The sequence below is a fragment of the Prunus persica genome, chromosome G2, assembly GCF_000346465.2.
Source record: "Prunus persica cultivar Lovell chromosome G2, Prunus_persica_NCBIv2, whole genome shotgun sequence".
NCBI classification, from domain to species: domain Eukaryota; kingdom Viridiplantae; phylum Streptophyta; class Magnoliopsida; order Rosales; family Rosaceae; genus Prunus; species Prunus persica.
The window spans coordinates 502307-518702 of NC_034010.1; the positions used below are offsets into that span (position 1 = coordinate 502307).

At 35.9% G+C, this 16396-nt stretch overlaps 2 protein-coding genes across 2 annotated transcripts; one reads left to right on the forward strand and one right to left on the reverse strand.

The window, feature by feature from the left end:
- LOC18786801 (uncharacterized protein At1g04910) lies at nucleotides 5918-10159 on the forward strand. Its single transcript, XM_007220571.2, has 6 exons — nucleotides 5918-6883; nucleotides 7042-7210; nucleotides 7838-7927; nucleotides 8153-8436; nucleotides 8561-8819; nucleotides 9387-10159. The coding sequence occupies exons 1-6, from the start codon at nucleotides 6195-6197 to the stop codon at nucleotides 9621-9623; spliced, it is 1728 nt and encodes a 575-aa protein (XP_007220633.1). The 5' UTR covers nucleotides 5918-6194; the 3' UTR covers nucleotides 9624-10159.
- LOC18787524 (linoleate 13S-lipoxygenase 2-1, chloroplastic) lies at nucleotides 11062-16092 on the reverse strand. The gene is made up of 9 exons (XM_007220191.2): nucleotides 15628-16092; nucleotides 14314-14582; nucleotides 13968-14205; nucleotides 13472-13792; nucleotides 13225-13310; nucleotides 12945-13055; nucleotides 12492-12793; nucleotides 12083-12349; nucleotides 11062-11911 (listed from the first exon to the last, which is right to left on the reverse strand). Exons 1-9 carry the CDS (start codon nucleotides 16025-16027, stop codon nucleotides 11152-11154), a joined length of 2754 nt encoding a protein of 917 aa, XP_007220253.2. The 5' UTR covers nucleotides 16028-16092; the 3' UTR covers nucleotides 11062-11151.

The window sequence follows — 16396 nt, forward strand, 5'->3', positions numbered from 1 at the left end:
CGAAAAGAGGGAAACATAATATTTTAAAATGAAGTCGAAATTATCTTAAAAATTAAAATAAACAGGTTATGATTTTATTTTATTTTTGGGAAAAGGAATTCAAACTTAGGAGGACTCTTTCAATATTGGAACAAAAAATACTACTATAACGCTAGTATTCGAAAATATATATATTTTGATGGGGTGGAGTTCGTTCTACATTTGAGTGCTAGAAAATGTAGATCAAATACAATTTACTGGTACGATGAGCTTGGCCTCATCACCTGTCAAGTTCTTCAAATGGTTTAAGTTTGGACAGTATATATGTGGCTGAAAGACATGGTCCCCAATAGCCCTGGTGGGGGAAGGGGGTACCCTAGGAATCTAGGATGCTCAAACTGCAACTGCCATTCAAAGTCAATATTCATGTGATACTTCATTTCCAACTTCCAAGAAAGGAACTATCGTATATCTCTCAAGAGGAAAACATATGAGAAGTTGAAGTCATGGGCATAATGGACATGTATGGGTTTTTTGCTTTTTGTCAATGGCATGGTACGTCAGGTGGAGCAGCTCCACGATCCAACCTGACCTCCTTAACTACTCTAAGAAATGGAATTGTGAAGAGCTCCAAATAAAAATCATGCATCTTCTCCACTGTTACTTTCCTTTGATTTAAAACCCTGGTTGTTGAACTTCTTATCCATATGATCTTAACCACTCAACAACCCCATTGGATTAACATAATCTCTATATTCGTTTGTTATATTCTTATGTGAATAATTAGTTTGGCGACTCCTAACAATAATGATGATTTAGCTTGGGTGATTGTTGTTGAATGAGACAAAAAGTACGCATTTTATCAATATCAAATTCATAAAAAGGAAAAATTATTAGAATGTGAGTATTCAATCCATTGACATATATTTACTGCTATGTGTATGGTATTCCAAATTGAAGCAGATAATTAATTAGTAGCTTATACTATTGTTGAACAAATCAGTATATCACTCTTGCGTCTGTAAATTTTCTGATGTAGAACATATACATATAGTCGAGATGATCGAGGAGCAGTTTGATTAGCGTAACATCAAAATTTAACTGTTGCCGGCCGAATAATGTTGTTTGGTAGGTTAAATCAGCATTTTTAGTATTAAGAATAATTTTGGAATTTTGATTCCAATTAGTATTCTTGGTAGTACTAGGTTGAGGTAGTATTTAAACGAACTTTAACTAAGAGATTAGGATTGTTATTCCGAGTATAATTATCAATAAATCATGAGATTTCTCTCAAATTTTTGGTGAATTCCAGATTTTCTGGTTCTAAAGCTATCGTTAGCTCACCAACCCATTATTACGTGCCTCATTTCTTTTTGGCAAAGAAGCAGGAAATAACAAAATTGGCAGAGACAGCGAGCTAGCACCTACTCTCCCACTTTAGAAATGACATAATTTAGGTAAACTTCTGTTGGTAGTGCAGATTTATTGGTTATAACCACCCAATAATTGTTTATGAAAATATAATTAGAGTAGTTAAGCAATGACAATTACAACTTGAGAAATAATTTTGGATTTCAAATAACCTGCAGCATATACTAACAAATGCTTTGCACATCTCATATATAATCGATCGGACGCCAATGGTTTTGGTTTAAACAATAGGTCAAATAATGCCATGATCCTTACATTTAAACTACCACATACACTTTTTTTAAACGCATGCTTTCATCACCGTCTTGCATTTTGAGTTGTTTATAATGAAGCATACGTTTGCATGTAATTCGTACTAAAAAACTCTGAGAGATATATATATATATCAAGACATTGAGATAACGCCAATTAATTAAAATCACTCTGACTCTGACTCTGAGGTAATCTATCTACAATATTATTTTTTTAATATCACTTTTTAATGTGCAAAATGATGAGGAGATCATATGGCAAACTGGCATGTGAGCTAGAGAATGTGCCAAAATGTTGACCCAAAAATTTAATGAAAATTGTAAGTGGGTCATAACTATGGATGGTCGTGTTTTACCAACCAAGACCATGAATTATTAAAGAGTAATGTATAGCTTGATGTATAATGTTCCATGTCAGAAATTTAATAAAATAAATATAATATATAATGAGCGATTTTATTATTAATATTGTTGAGATTTTTTTGGATAAAATTTTATATTTATTGGTCTTTATAAGTAGATAAGTTAAAAGATAATATCGATGTTATTAAAAAGTGATTAAATTAGAAACAATATTTTTAGTACATGTTGTTGAGCTGCAAATCTCACACAATATATTAAAATGAAAATATTTACATATACCATATTTTCTAATAACATAGCATTGTTATTATATAAGTTTCCATCCAAAAGCCTATTAATCATTCAATGTGTGTTAATAATAGAATTAAATATGCTATGGCTCTACAATTTTTATGACATATTATTAGGATTACACAATTAATTGTTTAAATCATGCATAGGCATATACATACATATAAAACTATACAAAAAATGATGTATTATATATCGTGTTACATCACATTCGCTCGAAATTCTGATGTTGTTTTTGGTTCAAAATGAATTTTTTGTTGTTGAAAAAATATTAACAAATAAATAAATAAATAGTCTTTGGATACCTCTTTACCCTGCAGCCTGCATAATAAAATTGTGGTTGGCTTGACGTGCATGACTAAAGAATATTTGACTCAACTACATGACCGCCAGTGTGGACGGCTGACAAATTATTGTATAGCAGCTAGCTATAGCTAGAGCTAGCTGGTCATGTATCATTTCAAGTCTATATCTATAGTCATGAAATGGAGTTAATCATATATACTTAGGTATTCAACTCTATCGTCTTTGTATTCACATGAATCGAATTTGAGACTTTTTAAAAATTAAGTGTAGCATACACGTGACAGCTTAACTGAATATAAACTAACTAATATTATTACCAGAGGCAAGTCACACTAAACCGAAGACTTTCTTTTTTAAATATTTAATTACGCAAATCGTTGTTGAATACATGTTAATGCTTTCGAATTAACAGTCTCACCTCACACATGTCATCTTCAATGAAATTATATAAGGCCACCATGTCACATAGTCTTTAATTAAAAATTCTTTCTGTATCGAAACCAAACTCTTCGACAAGTGACTAAAAAGATAGCTCTTTCTTACACGCAAGGATTTGTGGCTCGGGAAATGCCATATTGCTTTTATTTAATTACAGAAATAGAAGATATATTAAGTAGACTTGATGATGTAAGTTGAAGTATGGAGGAGAATAGTAGGTTTCTGGTGTGAGAGATGGATATCAGCCATCATTGAAACCTTGAAAGGGAGAGAGCTTGAAATTTAGGGTATGAGAAAATGACATCCCATAAAAAGCCATTGGCCAGACAGAAACAAAAGGCACAGCTGGAGCCTGTAAAGGAGGCTTGTGGGGTTTATTTTTCTTTCTGCAATTTTGTTTTTGACACAACTTCCAATGATCCAAACATGCAGTGGTGTCCATGTCATGGCTTCAGGCTTCAGTTTGGTACTTTTCCCACTTTGGTTGATTAAATCAGCAATCACCCAATAATAATTGTTGTTCCTTATTCAATAAATAAGAGCAAAGTTGATCACTTTACCAACAAGAAAACATCATTGTACGTTTGAATCAACTCCACTTTCTTTCGTGGTTCTTGGCTTCTTATCTTTTTTTATTGAGCCAAAATATTATTGGGTCTTGAACAATATGTAAGATCTTCATCTTCTTCTATCAACATGTCCCTTTCAAAATCCCACTCATTTTACCAACTTCATTCACCCAATTATGATGAATGAGTATCTCTTTGAGTAGTGGTTAAGATTGTACATACATACAATTATGGCTTGCAAAATGCATGTAATCACTACAGGGTAAGAAGCATAAGATGGACACTGTTGACGGCTATTTATTTAATTATGATTTTGGTTACTTATCATTTTATTTAGTTTTATTGACACAAGATAGTCTTTGGAATGTGAAACAGTAGCTAGACATAACAGATTTTTTACTTTTTATTTTTAGTTGGGATTGGGACGTTCCACTTCCACACTTAATGGATCTTAGCTTAGGGTTTTACATTAGTTTTGTCTATGTTTCTTTAATCTTTATGCATCATTTGATTGTGTCTTATTACATTGTCTCATTTGCTATTCCCTAGTCCCTACAACCCACATTGGTTTTGGGCATTTTGGCGTAAGTGCGAAGTAATAATAGTTCTTTTATTTATTTATTTATTTTTTTGTTACAAAAGTAATTTTTCATTTTGTTTTTGTATGAACATGCATTCAAGAAAGAACCCATTTACAAAAGAGAGGAATTAATTAACACCATTATCCATTGCTTGGTCCCAAATCCAACTATGATGGCATCTATCTACCTGGGACTAAGCAATTTCATGGGCCCCACCATAGCTAAAAAAAAAAAGAAGCCAATGTGGCAGGGGAATTGAGGAGTCACTGTCTGACACGTGGAAGGTGATGCCAGCATGGAAAAGTACTGTTTCCCCAGCTGGCATTTTGAGATTATTGTGGAAAAATGTTTTTTGCCCTTATTTTTTGGGAGTTGGGTGGGTTTGTATAGAAGAATGTGTAGGTCTCTCGATCCCTATTGGTCTAGTTTTAGGAGGGAGGGAGGGACAGAAACCAACCCAGGCTGTTGGTTTGGGAAAGGGAAAGAGTCACATGGTGGCCTTCTCTGCTGAATTTTATTTGTTTGTGTTATTGTGACAGCTGGCTCCACTACAACACGACACGCATTCTCCTCGAGATGTAAGTTGTAAGACATTGTCCACCTCCCTCCCCTAATAATTCTATTCTATTCTATCCTTTTCAAATTTTCAAATTTTCTTTTATTGACCCAACCACCCACCTATGTATATGTAAGAATAATAAGAATAATTCTACAAAGTTTCAAAATTAAGTAAATTTAGATTTTAATCACCTTTTTCCAAAGTTTTTTTAAAAAAGACAGAAAAATCTCTTAACTTTCAAATCAAAGACATGCAAATGTAAAAGATTCTTTAGGAAATCCAAAAATAAATAAGGGCAATTTTGTTCATTTTAGTTTCTTTTAAAAAATTTCTCTTTCCTTTGAATTTTTCCAAAATCTCCCTTCAAATTATTGCACTGCTTAAATTGGGCTAAAGATAACTTACTCATACCATAAAAATTTATGGTTGATTTTTTATTATTTTTTATTACCAGATATGATCTTAAAAAGGAAGCTTTGAAGATAAGCAGTTTCGATCATCAAACAACTTTACTGAGATGAGAATCATATGATAAATATAGCTAGCATTTCCCTTTTGAGAAAGTTAATATCAAATAAAATCAAACTTACCACAAACAACTAGAAATCAAACTTACCACAATGATATTAATCTCTCGTCTATTTAAATCGAACTTAAAACCAACTCCAATCAAATAAAAACAACTATCACTATATCAAATGATATAGTTGATATTCTTTATATTATCTTTTATCTCTCTTTATATAAGATATTAATTGCACACATTATGTCATAGTTGATATCTTAATTATAATGTAAAATTATGCAAAACATAACTGGCTTGAAAAGCCTATTAAATAAATAAATAATAATTGGCATGCCTAGAGAAGATAATAATTGATATGAATTACATGATATTAGTAATTTAATATAAAAATAAAGATTAATAATGAAAGTAGGTAGCTGGCATGTATTGGAATTACCATGTAAAGCACCATAATACATGACATTGTATATGATCATTGGTTGGTATTTTGATCTAAAATAGTAAATGGTTTATCAGATTCCTCCAAGAAAAATAAAAGGGACAGAATATTATTATTTATTACTTCACATCCCACTAAGACGTGTCTATAAATAAACCGGAAGCTTCTTAATTTAAGCTCATAAAATTGTCCCAATACACACTCAACTCAACTCAACACAAACGCACAGACACAGCTTTCCTCTTCTTTTCATAAATAAACGTAAACGCGTTCAGACTTCCGTGTTCCCGCCGCCTGTTTCAGACCATTCTCTCTCTCTCTCTCCCTCTGAATGGTCAATGAGAGAGAGTAAAGGAAGCTCATAAATACAGAAAACACGCAAACAAGATCAAATTTTTTTTGTCCTTCTTTCTTTTGAAGAAGAAGAACAGAGCTTCTCTGGCTCTCAGCCTATCCTATCAATGGCCAAGTCAAAGAACAACAACACTAATAAGCTTTCTTACATTTCAGTCCCTTCTCAGATAATCAATTCTTTGTCATCATCTTCTCTGCAATCGCTTCTTCTTTCACCTAAGAAATCTTCAAGGAGTAAAAACAGGTACTTGAGCTGGTTCACCAACTACAGGAGCCCAAAGTTCTGGGTTTTATTTCTGTTTCTCTTTGGCTTTCTTGGTATGCTGAAGTTGGGATTCAACCTTGACCCTTTGATCCCATATTCTCCATACCCATGTACCACAACTCAGTTACAGAACTTGGTCTCTAATGGGTATTTAAAATCACATATGGCTATTGCTTCAAATGGTGAAAACAGTCACCAAGTTGAGGTTTTCAACAGTGTGAGCCATTCACAGCCTTTGATTTCAAATGGGAATTTGAAATCAGAGGTGGATGTTGAAGAAGCTGAGAAAAGTGAGTTTTGGAAGCAACCGGATGGTTTGGGGTATCGGCCGTGCTTGGCCTTGAGCAATGAGTATAAGAAAGCTAGTGTAGGTATTGTGAAGGATAAGACAAAATATCTGATTGTTGTTGTTTCTGGTGGGATGAACCAGCAAAGGAATCAGATTGTTGATGCTGTGGTCATTGCTAGGATTCTTGGGGCTGCTTTGGTTGTTCCCATTTTGCAAGTTAATGTTATTTGGGGAGATGAAAGGTAAAGAATGCTACAACTCACATTTTCCTAACTGAAAGGATATCTTCATTTAATGAGTTTGTGCTTTGTTGTTGTTGTTGGTTTATGGTTGATTTCTGTTGTGCTATACTGTTTAGGAGACTCAGAGTTTATTTCTGTGTCTTATTTTATGGGTGCAGTGAATTTTCTGATATCTTTGATTTGGAGCACTTCAAGAAAGTTCTTGCCAATGATGTTCGTATAGTTTCTTCACTGCCATCGACACATATAATGACAAGGCCGGTGGAGGAGAAACGGACTCCCCTTCATGCTTCACCTAATTGGATTCGGTCACGTTATCTCAAGCGGGTAAGAATCATTGCTGTCTTTGTGCTTGCTTTCAATTAAGCAGCCGTGTTGTTTTTCAAAACATTTATGTTGTTTTTCAAAACATTTGAATAAAGGAAATATGAAATAGAGAAAAGATGCTTTGGCAGCTGTTAGATTGTTATGTATGGAGCTTAAACTTGTTTGTGGGCCTTGTGACACAATCGGTTTGGTTTTGTTTGGTTCTTTGTTTTTGCTGGTGCGTTCCTACACAAGTGTCGGCTTTCGACCTGCTGTTCTCATCTTTTAGTTTTTACTATTGTTCCTACTATACTCTAACCATGCTGTGATCACACAATTGAAGAGCCGTCCAGTCCAATCCAATGCCTAAAATGTTGTACTTAATTATCTAATTGTAGTAGTTGAATATGCGTGTTTTGGAAAGATAAATCTCATGTGCTGCCTATCATTTTAACTATATAAAACTAATGACGAGTGCAAGTTTTTCTGATCTTATGCTAAAAATTATAATAATTTTGAGTTTGTTGATTTCAGTAACATGATTTTTTTATTCATGATTATCTGTCTTGTCGTGTGTGGTTAGAACAAATCTCCTGTGGAATGCGAATCAGCACTACAAATTATGCTAATTCCTCTTTTTCTTTGCAGATTAAAAGAGAAGGGGTTTTGCTTCTAAGAGGCTTGGATTCAAGACTCTCTAAGGATCTTCCATCTGATCTTCAAAAACTTCGATGCAAGGTAATGTGCGAAATACGTCTTTAATTTCCTTTGTATATGCAAACTGACTTTGTTTCTTTTTGTTTTACCTGGTATGATGGAAAATAATTGACTACATTTCTACTGTATTGACAGCCTTTAGATTTGTATCAGTCGTGAATAAATCTGTAACTTTGATTACAGAAATGAAAGGAGGTTCTAGTTCGAGAGACAGCTGACTCTAATCTCTTCTTTGTTTGACATCAGGTTGCCTTTCATGCATTGAGGTTTGCTCCCCCAATTTTGGGAATTGGTAACAAGCTTGCAGAGAGGATGAGCAGTAAGGGACCTTACCTTGCCCTTCATCTCAGAATGGAGAAGGATGTATGGGTGAGGACTGGTTGCCTTCCTGGTTTGAGCCCTGAATATGATGAGATAGTAAACAATGAGAGGATACAGCGGCCAGAGCTCCTAACTGGAAGATCGAACATGACGTACCATGAAAGAAAACTTGCAGGTCTCTGCCCCTTGAATGCCTTGGAGGTGACCAGGTAAGAATGTTAGCCAAATATGTATTTATTTTAAGGCATTTTAACATAAACCAATTTGATATCTATTATCCTATTTGTTCTATGTATCAGAGAGTTTTATAACAGGCAAAATTTTGTGTTTTAGGTTGCTTAAAGCTCTAGGAGCACCAAAAAATGCAAGAATATATTGGGCTGGAGGGCATCCATTTGGTGGAAAAGAAGCCTTGCTGCCATTAACTGGAGAATTTCCCCATTTTTACAATAAGGAAGATCTTGCTTTGCCCGGTGAACTAGAACCTTTTTCAAATAGAGCTTCTGTCATGGCGGCCATTGATTATATAGTTTCCGAGAATAGTGACGTCTTCATGCCGTCTCATGGGGGAAATATGGGCCATGCTATCCAGGTATAGTTTATTTGTTTCGGTCTTAACAGATAGGTAATATATGCTAGATAAAATACTTCACAAGTACAAGAGAGCACAACAATATGACTGAAGTAAATCAAGTTGAAAGAAAGTGAAAAAGAATGAAATACTTAAGGATACTTGCGGAACTGATCTGACATTGTTAAATGAAATCATGAGTTGAAGTGGGGCAAACGTACACATTTGGACTGAGTACCTTTGTATTTTCTAGAAAATATTTGAGGATCATATAATACAGATACTATGAAAAAAGTTTTTGTGCATGCGTAAAATTCTTGAGAGGTAAAATAGCCTGGAATAAGAAAAAAGAGATGTGCCATTGGGGCCTTGTCATGAATTACTATTATTGTCACTTCTGCCTTTTCCATTTGGAAAAACTTACAGAATATAGGAGGTATACAGCTAATAGAAAAAAGAAAATTGTGTTAAGGAAATATGCTGGGAAGACAAATAATATGAAAATGTCATATGAGTAGTTCTTTACACATGATGGTTACTTAATTTGCTGGGGACTTCTCTTACACCAAGATTTGTATTTTCTTTCAGGGCTACCGTGCCTATGCTGGCCACAAAAAGTATATAACTCCAGACAAAAGGCATATGCTTCCATATTTTCTGAACTCTTCTCTCCCGGAAGCAGAGTTCAATAGGATCATAAAGGAATTGCACAAAGATTCATTAGGGCAGCCAGACCTCAGGACTAGCAGAGCTGGAAAAGATGTCACAAAGTATCCTGTTCCTGAGTGTATGTGCAATGATTCTCGTACTCATTCGTATCTGTGAGTTAACTCTGGAATGGCCTGCTTAATTGACAAATTGAAACTTCTCAGAAAATCCCTTGAATTTGAGCCCGCTGGAAAGGTTTCTACAGGGCAATGATGGTTCTTTGGATGGCCAGTTTTTAAGAGTAACAGCATCACACTCAACTTGTGAGTTTGCTCACATTTTTTCTTTCACACTCCTTCCTTTGTGGGCACATTCAAGTGAGGAAGACAAATGGATGCTTATAAGATGATACAGTATATGGTTCTGTGGAAAGAAAAACTCTGTGAAGTTTCCCTGTCCCCTGGATTTGCTTTGGGACTTTCATAAGCAGCTGGCAGAAGGCGAAGAAGGTCCCCTAATTCTTTAATTCTTTATAGGAAATATTCTTTTAGGATAGATTTTCCCCATTTTGGTTTCGTTCATTTATTGTGCTACATCGATGTATTATAATTTATAGAACAAGCATGTAAATAAGCATATTTCCAGTAATAATACATATATATTTTTTGCAAGCTCCCATCATGTTGGAGTTAAACACATGTGCTGGTTCTTCATGCCGCAGTTGCAGCAGGTTCAATTTTCTTGTAATGCTCTCTGTACATTGATGCAAAATTCACTATATTTATTTACCTTAATTGATAAATCAAAGAAGCAATTTTTCATAACCCACTTTCCTGATATTGACCTGATTTGGGAATTTAACTGTCACATGTAGACCTTTAACAGTTCTCTTTCTCACATGTAAGCTGCTAGCGGAGGGATCCCCTTACATGAATTCCAAATGTATTCACACTTTATTATCACGTCAGGGGAGTTCTGGAGGAGGCAGTCAGAGAAGTTCCATCCCTAGAGCTTGGTGAGAGTTCAAGGTAAGTAGAAATATTTATTTGAGGCAAAATCATACAAATTGTGACAGACACATTATGAATGCACGTAATGTCTCAGATCCACGCTTACTATTAACAATAGTATCAACTGTACATGAGAACTAAACTGAATCGAACCAACTTATAGGCTGACTATCAAATAGTTGTCAAAAGTGTTCTAGATAGGCAGGGTCATGGGTGTACTCGGGGCAAAGGTATTGGAGTGTGAAAAGGCAGATATTTGAAATCCAAGCTACATATAGAAATTTATACATTTCTCCACTGAATCATGTAACTCATTATTTGCTATTGGATTTCCACAGGCTGAATCATGCAACTCAGTATTTACTATTGCATTTTCAAATCTCTTTTCCATACACAGACTTTATTTGTTTAATTGCTCCGAAGGTCCAGTTCTTCTTTGTATTATAATTATCTATCCTTATTTATCTTACCAAATGCAATTTCCAATTTTATTTTATTCACTTTCATATGGTCTCTAGTCCCATTAACATTTTACTTCTTCCACTCAACAAATTATCTGATGACTTCAAGTTGAGTGGAACAAGAGTGGGATGGAACGAAAATAGTTTTGAACAGAACTTTTAGGCAACCCATGTTATTCATTCATTTATTAAGAGCCAAGTACTCTTACAATTTTTAGAGCATCAACATCAAATTTAGATGGAGATGCTGTTAGGAACTCCCATTCCTGTGACCCCAGGTGCTGAGAATGGCTTCAAAAGCTCATATGGAACAACACCTGCTCCAACTCTGTTTTTCAGTTTCAAGTTGGTATTCCTCTCATCAATAATTCCTTCCAGCCTCTTCAAATTTCCATTGAACCGCTCGAATGCAGCATTTATCACGGGATTTTCAGCCCAGGATGACTCCAGTTTCTCACCAAGATACTCCTCATCAGGTGAATGATTAGATAACACATCCAAGACAGCCATCACTTTTGTTGCTTGAATCTGTGAAGGGAAGCACATCAGCAGTGCCATTTCGGGTTTCTTCAAAAAGTTCTTGAAAAACTCCTCAGACGGATCTTCAGTTGGCATATTGGTACGTGCGATTGTAGGCTTGTTTGGGAAATATCCAGCATACATGTACTGTCCAAAGTTCACAGCTGCATGATGCCCAGCTGTTACCCAAATAATGGTTGTCAAAATGTGAATTAGATTTTCTGGGGTTTTCAAAACAGGCCACCATGGCTCATCTTTCTTGTCTGCATGGCCTTTTGTCCTAACTTCTGTCCACCAACCTTGAAGCTCCGTATCAGACTCAACAAGAGTTGGGTCTGGATAGTAGTGGTTTACATAGTCACCCACCCACTCCTTAATGGCATCCCAAAGAATGAGACCATCATTTGCAAATGGGTAGTCTTCAATTGTTAGCTTCAAACCATGCTCAGCTGTAGGATCCTCAACTGCCATTCCCCTGAAATTAAAGCAAACAGTAATTAGCCGATGAACTTCCATGGCGTTTCAAATGAAGTTTTTGTCTTTTAAGATTGGTAGCAACTAGATTGCATTCTTCGTTATAAAAAAAGTTGCCTGCGACAACACATGGTTTGGATGAATCTTATATTAGTCGTATCATGTGAAATACCTTCTGATGAGATCAGCTGGCAAAGCTTCCATGTCAAAGCGCCAGAGCTGGTCATAAGCAGCAGAACTGAGCTCAATGGAGTACTTTTCAGGTGAGAAGCAGCCCTCAATGATTCCACCTGCATTGATGAGGCTTTCTCTAGCAAGAGCATTGATTTCCATTGTATACCGAAAATGAGGATGCAGAAGTCTATAGATAGGATGCATTGCACTTAATTGTCGATTAGCTGCAATTATGTATGGCTCTGTAGCACAATGAGTCCTCAGCCTGTGAAAATATAACAGTGCAAACATGTTACCAACCATGCAACACTGACATACTTGCTACTTTTCAAATCCCTATTAGAGTAGATTCTTGCTTGAACTGAAGGCATGAGCTAGAAGCACCACTTGGGCACAGATTTGCTTACCAGTGGATGACAAGCTGATGATAGCCAGCATCATGAGCACAAACATGAGCTTTAGCGAGCCTCCACAGCCAGCAACCAGTGGCATCCCAGGTTGGGGTGAACACTTGCTTCCATTGTGGCTTGTCACCAACCGGTGGTCGAGTGAGTTCAATGGCAACAGGCCTCAGCGTCCCATCCTCGGTGAGGAAGAGTAGTGTCCGAGAACCATACAGTGTGGTTCCTTCAATCTCTCTTACTTTGTTCACATAAGGCATGTAAAGATCATGGTAATCCAAAATAAACATCTTCTTTCTTTTTAAAGCCTGCATTTCAAGTTCAAGCAATTGGCGTGCACAAGGACACACACAGTTTACACGATTTCAAGTTATATGCATCAATGGGGGAAAATTTTCGTCCAGTTTAAAGGTGTACAATAAGAAAAATATAGGAGAGTTGGTGTCTATTTCGTGTTACCTCATCGACAGTCATACAACCTTTGATCTCTTTCTCCACCAGTTCTGTTGTAATCAATGATTCAGGTGGGCCGTAAATCTCAGGGTCAAGTTTACTCTTCAATGGCCACTCCTGCAGGTATAAAAGTACAGAATTTAGCACCACAAGAGAAAACAAGATATGCTATTAAACACTGTAATTACTTGACCAACAAGGAAGATGGACGGGAGGAAGGGAACGTAGAAGTTTGATTTTCTTACTGAAGAGAAAGAGTAGTACTTGTATGTTTAAGAAAGCATACCGTGACAAGTTCTATACTGTATGGATTAAGACCAGCTAGAGTTTGCCGAGAAAATTCTTCATCTCTAAACCAAGCAAACTTGTCACCTGTAGAAGACGATTACCTTAATCAAAAGGACAAAGACAATGTGGTATTTTCTCTTACTTAAAAGAGGACACAGACATGTACACAGAGAGAGAGAGAGAGAGAGAGAGAGAGAGAGAGAGAGAGAGAGAGAGAGAGAGAGAGAGAGAGGAGGAAGGCATACGGTCAATTATTTCGGGGGTCTCGAAGAGCAAAAGATCGTCTCCCCCATCAGTAATGGTCTTGACTAGCCTTGGGATGATTGTCTGAAAAAACCCACTAGTTTTTGGCTTAGGCAATGTGACTCCTTCATTGAACAGTGAATCAATGGCTGTGAAGTATGGAAATCCTAATTCTGGATTAAGAAGCGCTGTCTCAAGCGAAGGGAGCAACGCGTGCAGCACAGATTTCAGAGTCTTTGCTGAAAATGTGAGTTCTTTCACCTCTGCAAATGCTTCATCTCTTGGTACATACACACTGCTGCTTCTTGTTTCTGATAAGGGGTCTGCGTTGACATAACAATATGATACAGTTAATCGTATAGCTCTAATAGTTTCTCAACCATACAACTACACATGCTTAAGCAACATACCAAATAAACAAATGGTTCATATAGTTAAAGTAGACATATTCCATTTTCAAAAACATTAAGCGCATAGTTATTTGGGGAATTTGGTTACCTTTTTTGGTGCGTGGCCGTCCTGTTCTGCAGCGCCTGGGATATGGATGTTCTTTGCTGCCAAGGACAGGCCTAGCCAGTTCCTCTTTGCTATCAGGATCTCCAAGATCATTGTATGTGTCATAATCGTAAATCCTATCGGATGTTTTTCTTTCACCCTCTCCATTTCCTCTCAAATTTTCCAGCTCTAGTTCTCTCAGCCTCTTCAACCCATTTGGTGTCTCTGATGGTATGTAAGACTGCTCCATTGTTCACATAAAATAAATGAACGCACATAAGATTGAAGTGTAAGTAAGTTTAAGAAGCTGTAATTACTAGAAATTAAAGAAAGTATTAAGGATGTAAACCTTGTTAGTGAAAAAGATTCTCTTCTGTGGATTGTCAAACTTGGCATGAACCCAAGAATTGCATGGAACATTAACAGAGCCATTTGGGAAGCCCTGGAGGTCGATGGTCTTGATGAAGATCTCCTTGTGGTGCTCATTCTCTACCTCAATTGCTCCAACCTCTCCAAAACCTGCTGGGATTGTGAAATTACTCTCATATATCACATCATCATCATTGTGGCTGGCTTTGTGCGCATACCCCTTGATCCTGTCCTTCTCCAACCCCGTCTCTACAAGAAAATCCATTTTACAAATTTCTAATCAGTAAATTAATCAGTATTTCCAAAATTCTTTATTGGTTGATCATAAACATCAAATTCTTCCAGCGTTACTTTATTTTGATATAAAATTAATCGAACAATATGGGTTGTGAAAAAAATAAAAATAAAAAGTTATACTATAGTGTAGGGAGGCAACATGTTGTGTCACAGTGTCATGTCCGCTTTGAGTTATGCCGATGCATTAGATGGGTCATAAATTTCCAACTTAAATGAGTTGGGTTGAATTGTTATTTAAATCATCCTACTATCCCGTTTAAGCGGCTTAACCTATTTAACATATTTAAACTCATGGACTAAAAGTTGACCAAAAAAACTCATGTACTAACAAATATATTTTAACTCATTTAATATATTAAATATTAATCTTATCAATAATGTTACTTGTATATACTAACTTATGATAATATGTAAGGGACTTGCAGCTCAAGTGGTTAAGAGTATTTATCATTACATCCTAGGTCCTAGATTCGATTATCTTCTCCCTCAATATTGTTTGTGTGGAAAAAAAAAAAAAAAAAAACAGGTTTTCTTTGTTTTGGACTCAAATTTTATTTTTGAGTTTAAAAAATTGAATTCAAGTTGAATACCAAACATGTCCTTAATGTTCTCTTTTCTGAAATGAAGAAAAAAAAAAAAAACTAGTTAGAACTAGTCTTTTGCTTGGTATATTGGTGAAAAAAAAAATGGAGGGAAAAATAATGAAAATGAAAACTGAAAATACTTCCAAGTTGTTTTGGAAAATAGGGTGATTTTGAAAACTGAAAACGGCAAATATGTTTTAAGTTCTTAAAAACAGTGAAAATGAAATAGTTATCAAACAAATAATTAATATTTATTTTTTGAAATTAAAAAAAAAAACTAGTTTTTTATTTGGCATATCTCAGGTGGTTGGAGAAAATTTTGAGTTTAAATTTCATGAATGACAATAAATATCGATTTTTTTTTTTTATTTTTATTTTTTATGAAATAAAGTGAATAAATTAGTAGTGCTTACTGGAGTCAAGCTCGGCGCTAACAAGCTCCAAAAGAAGTGTTTTGCCGAGCAAATCGGTAATTTCATCGAGAGGCCGAGTCAGTATGTTGGAGAGGAACCCTCCTGCCTGCACTGTAACCACAGCCTTCACACTAACTGCCTTGTTCTCTATTGAGGTTATAGTTGTGGTCACCGTGGACACTGCTGCAGATGATCCGAGCTCACCAGAACTAGCACGAATCACCACACAGGAGGAGGACTTTTTCTTATTATGATCATTTTGACGGACAGGATGGCGTGGAAGGATGTTGATGAGGGAGGGGCTTCCATGCCTGATCAGATCATTGGTATGAATGGAGGATTTTGGTAAGAGAGAGAAGGATGGAGCATGGTTGAGTTTTTGCAGCTGAGAGTTCATCATGTTTCTCTGCTAGTTTGCCTTTTCTATTGCCAGAATTGTCCATGCATTTGTAGAGATTTATAGAGAGAGAGAGAGAGAGAGAGAGAGAGAGAGAGAGAGAGAGAGTAATGTGTTGTAAAACATGGTGAACATGTTTGGATCTAGCTAGGTAGGTGTGCCGCTTGAATAAGGGAAGAAATTAACACGAGAAATATAGAAAAGAAAACGATTGGTCTTATCAAGGATTAAAAGAATACTACAAAGTAGCGGTAACTAATTGGTCCCCTCCGTTCCATGATTCTTTTTTCACTTTCACATGGCATCCCTTAATGCCTTAGCGGAAGGAAGAGGGAGAAGGGCTTTTTCAAATAGTCTCACTCAAGATAAACC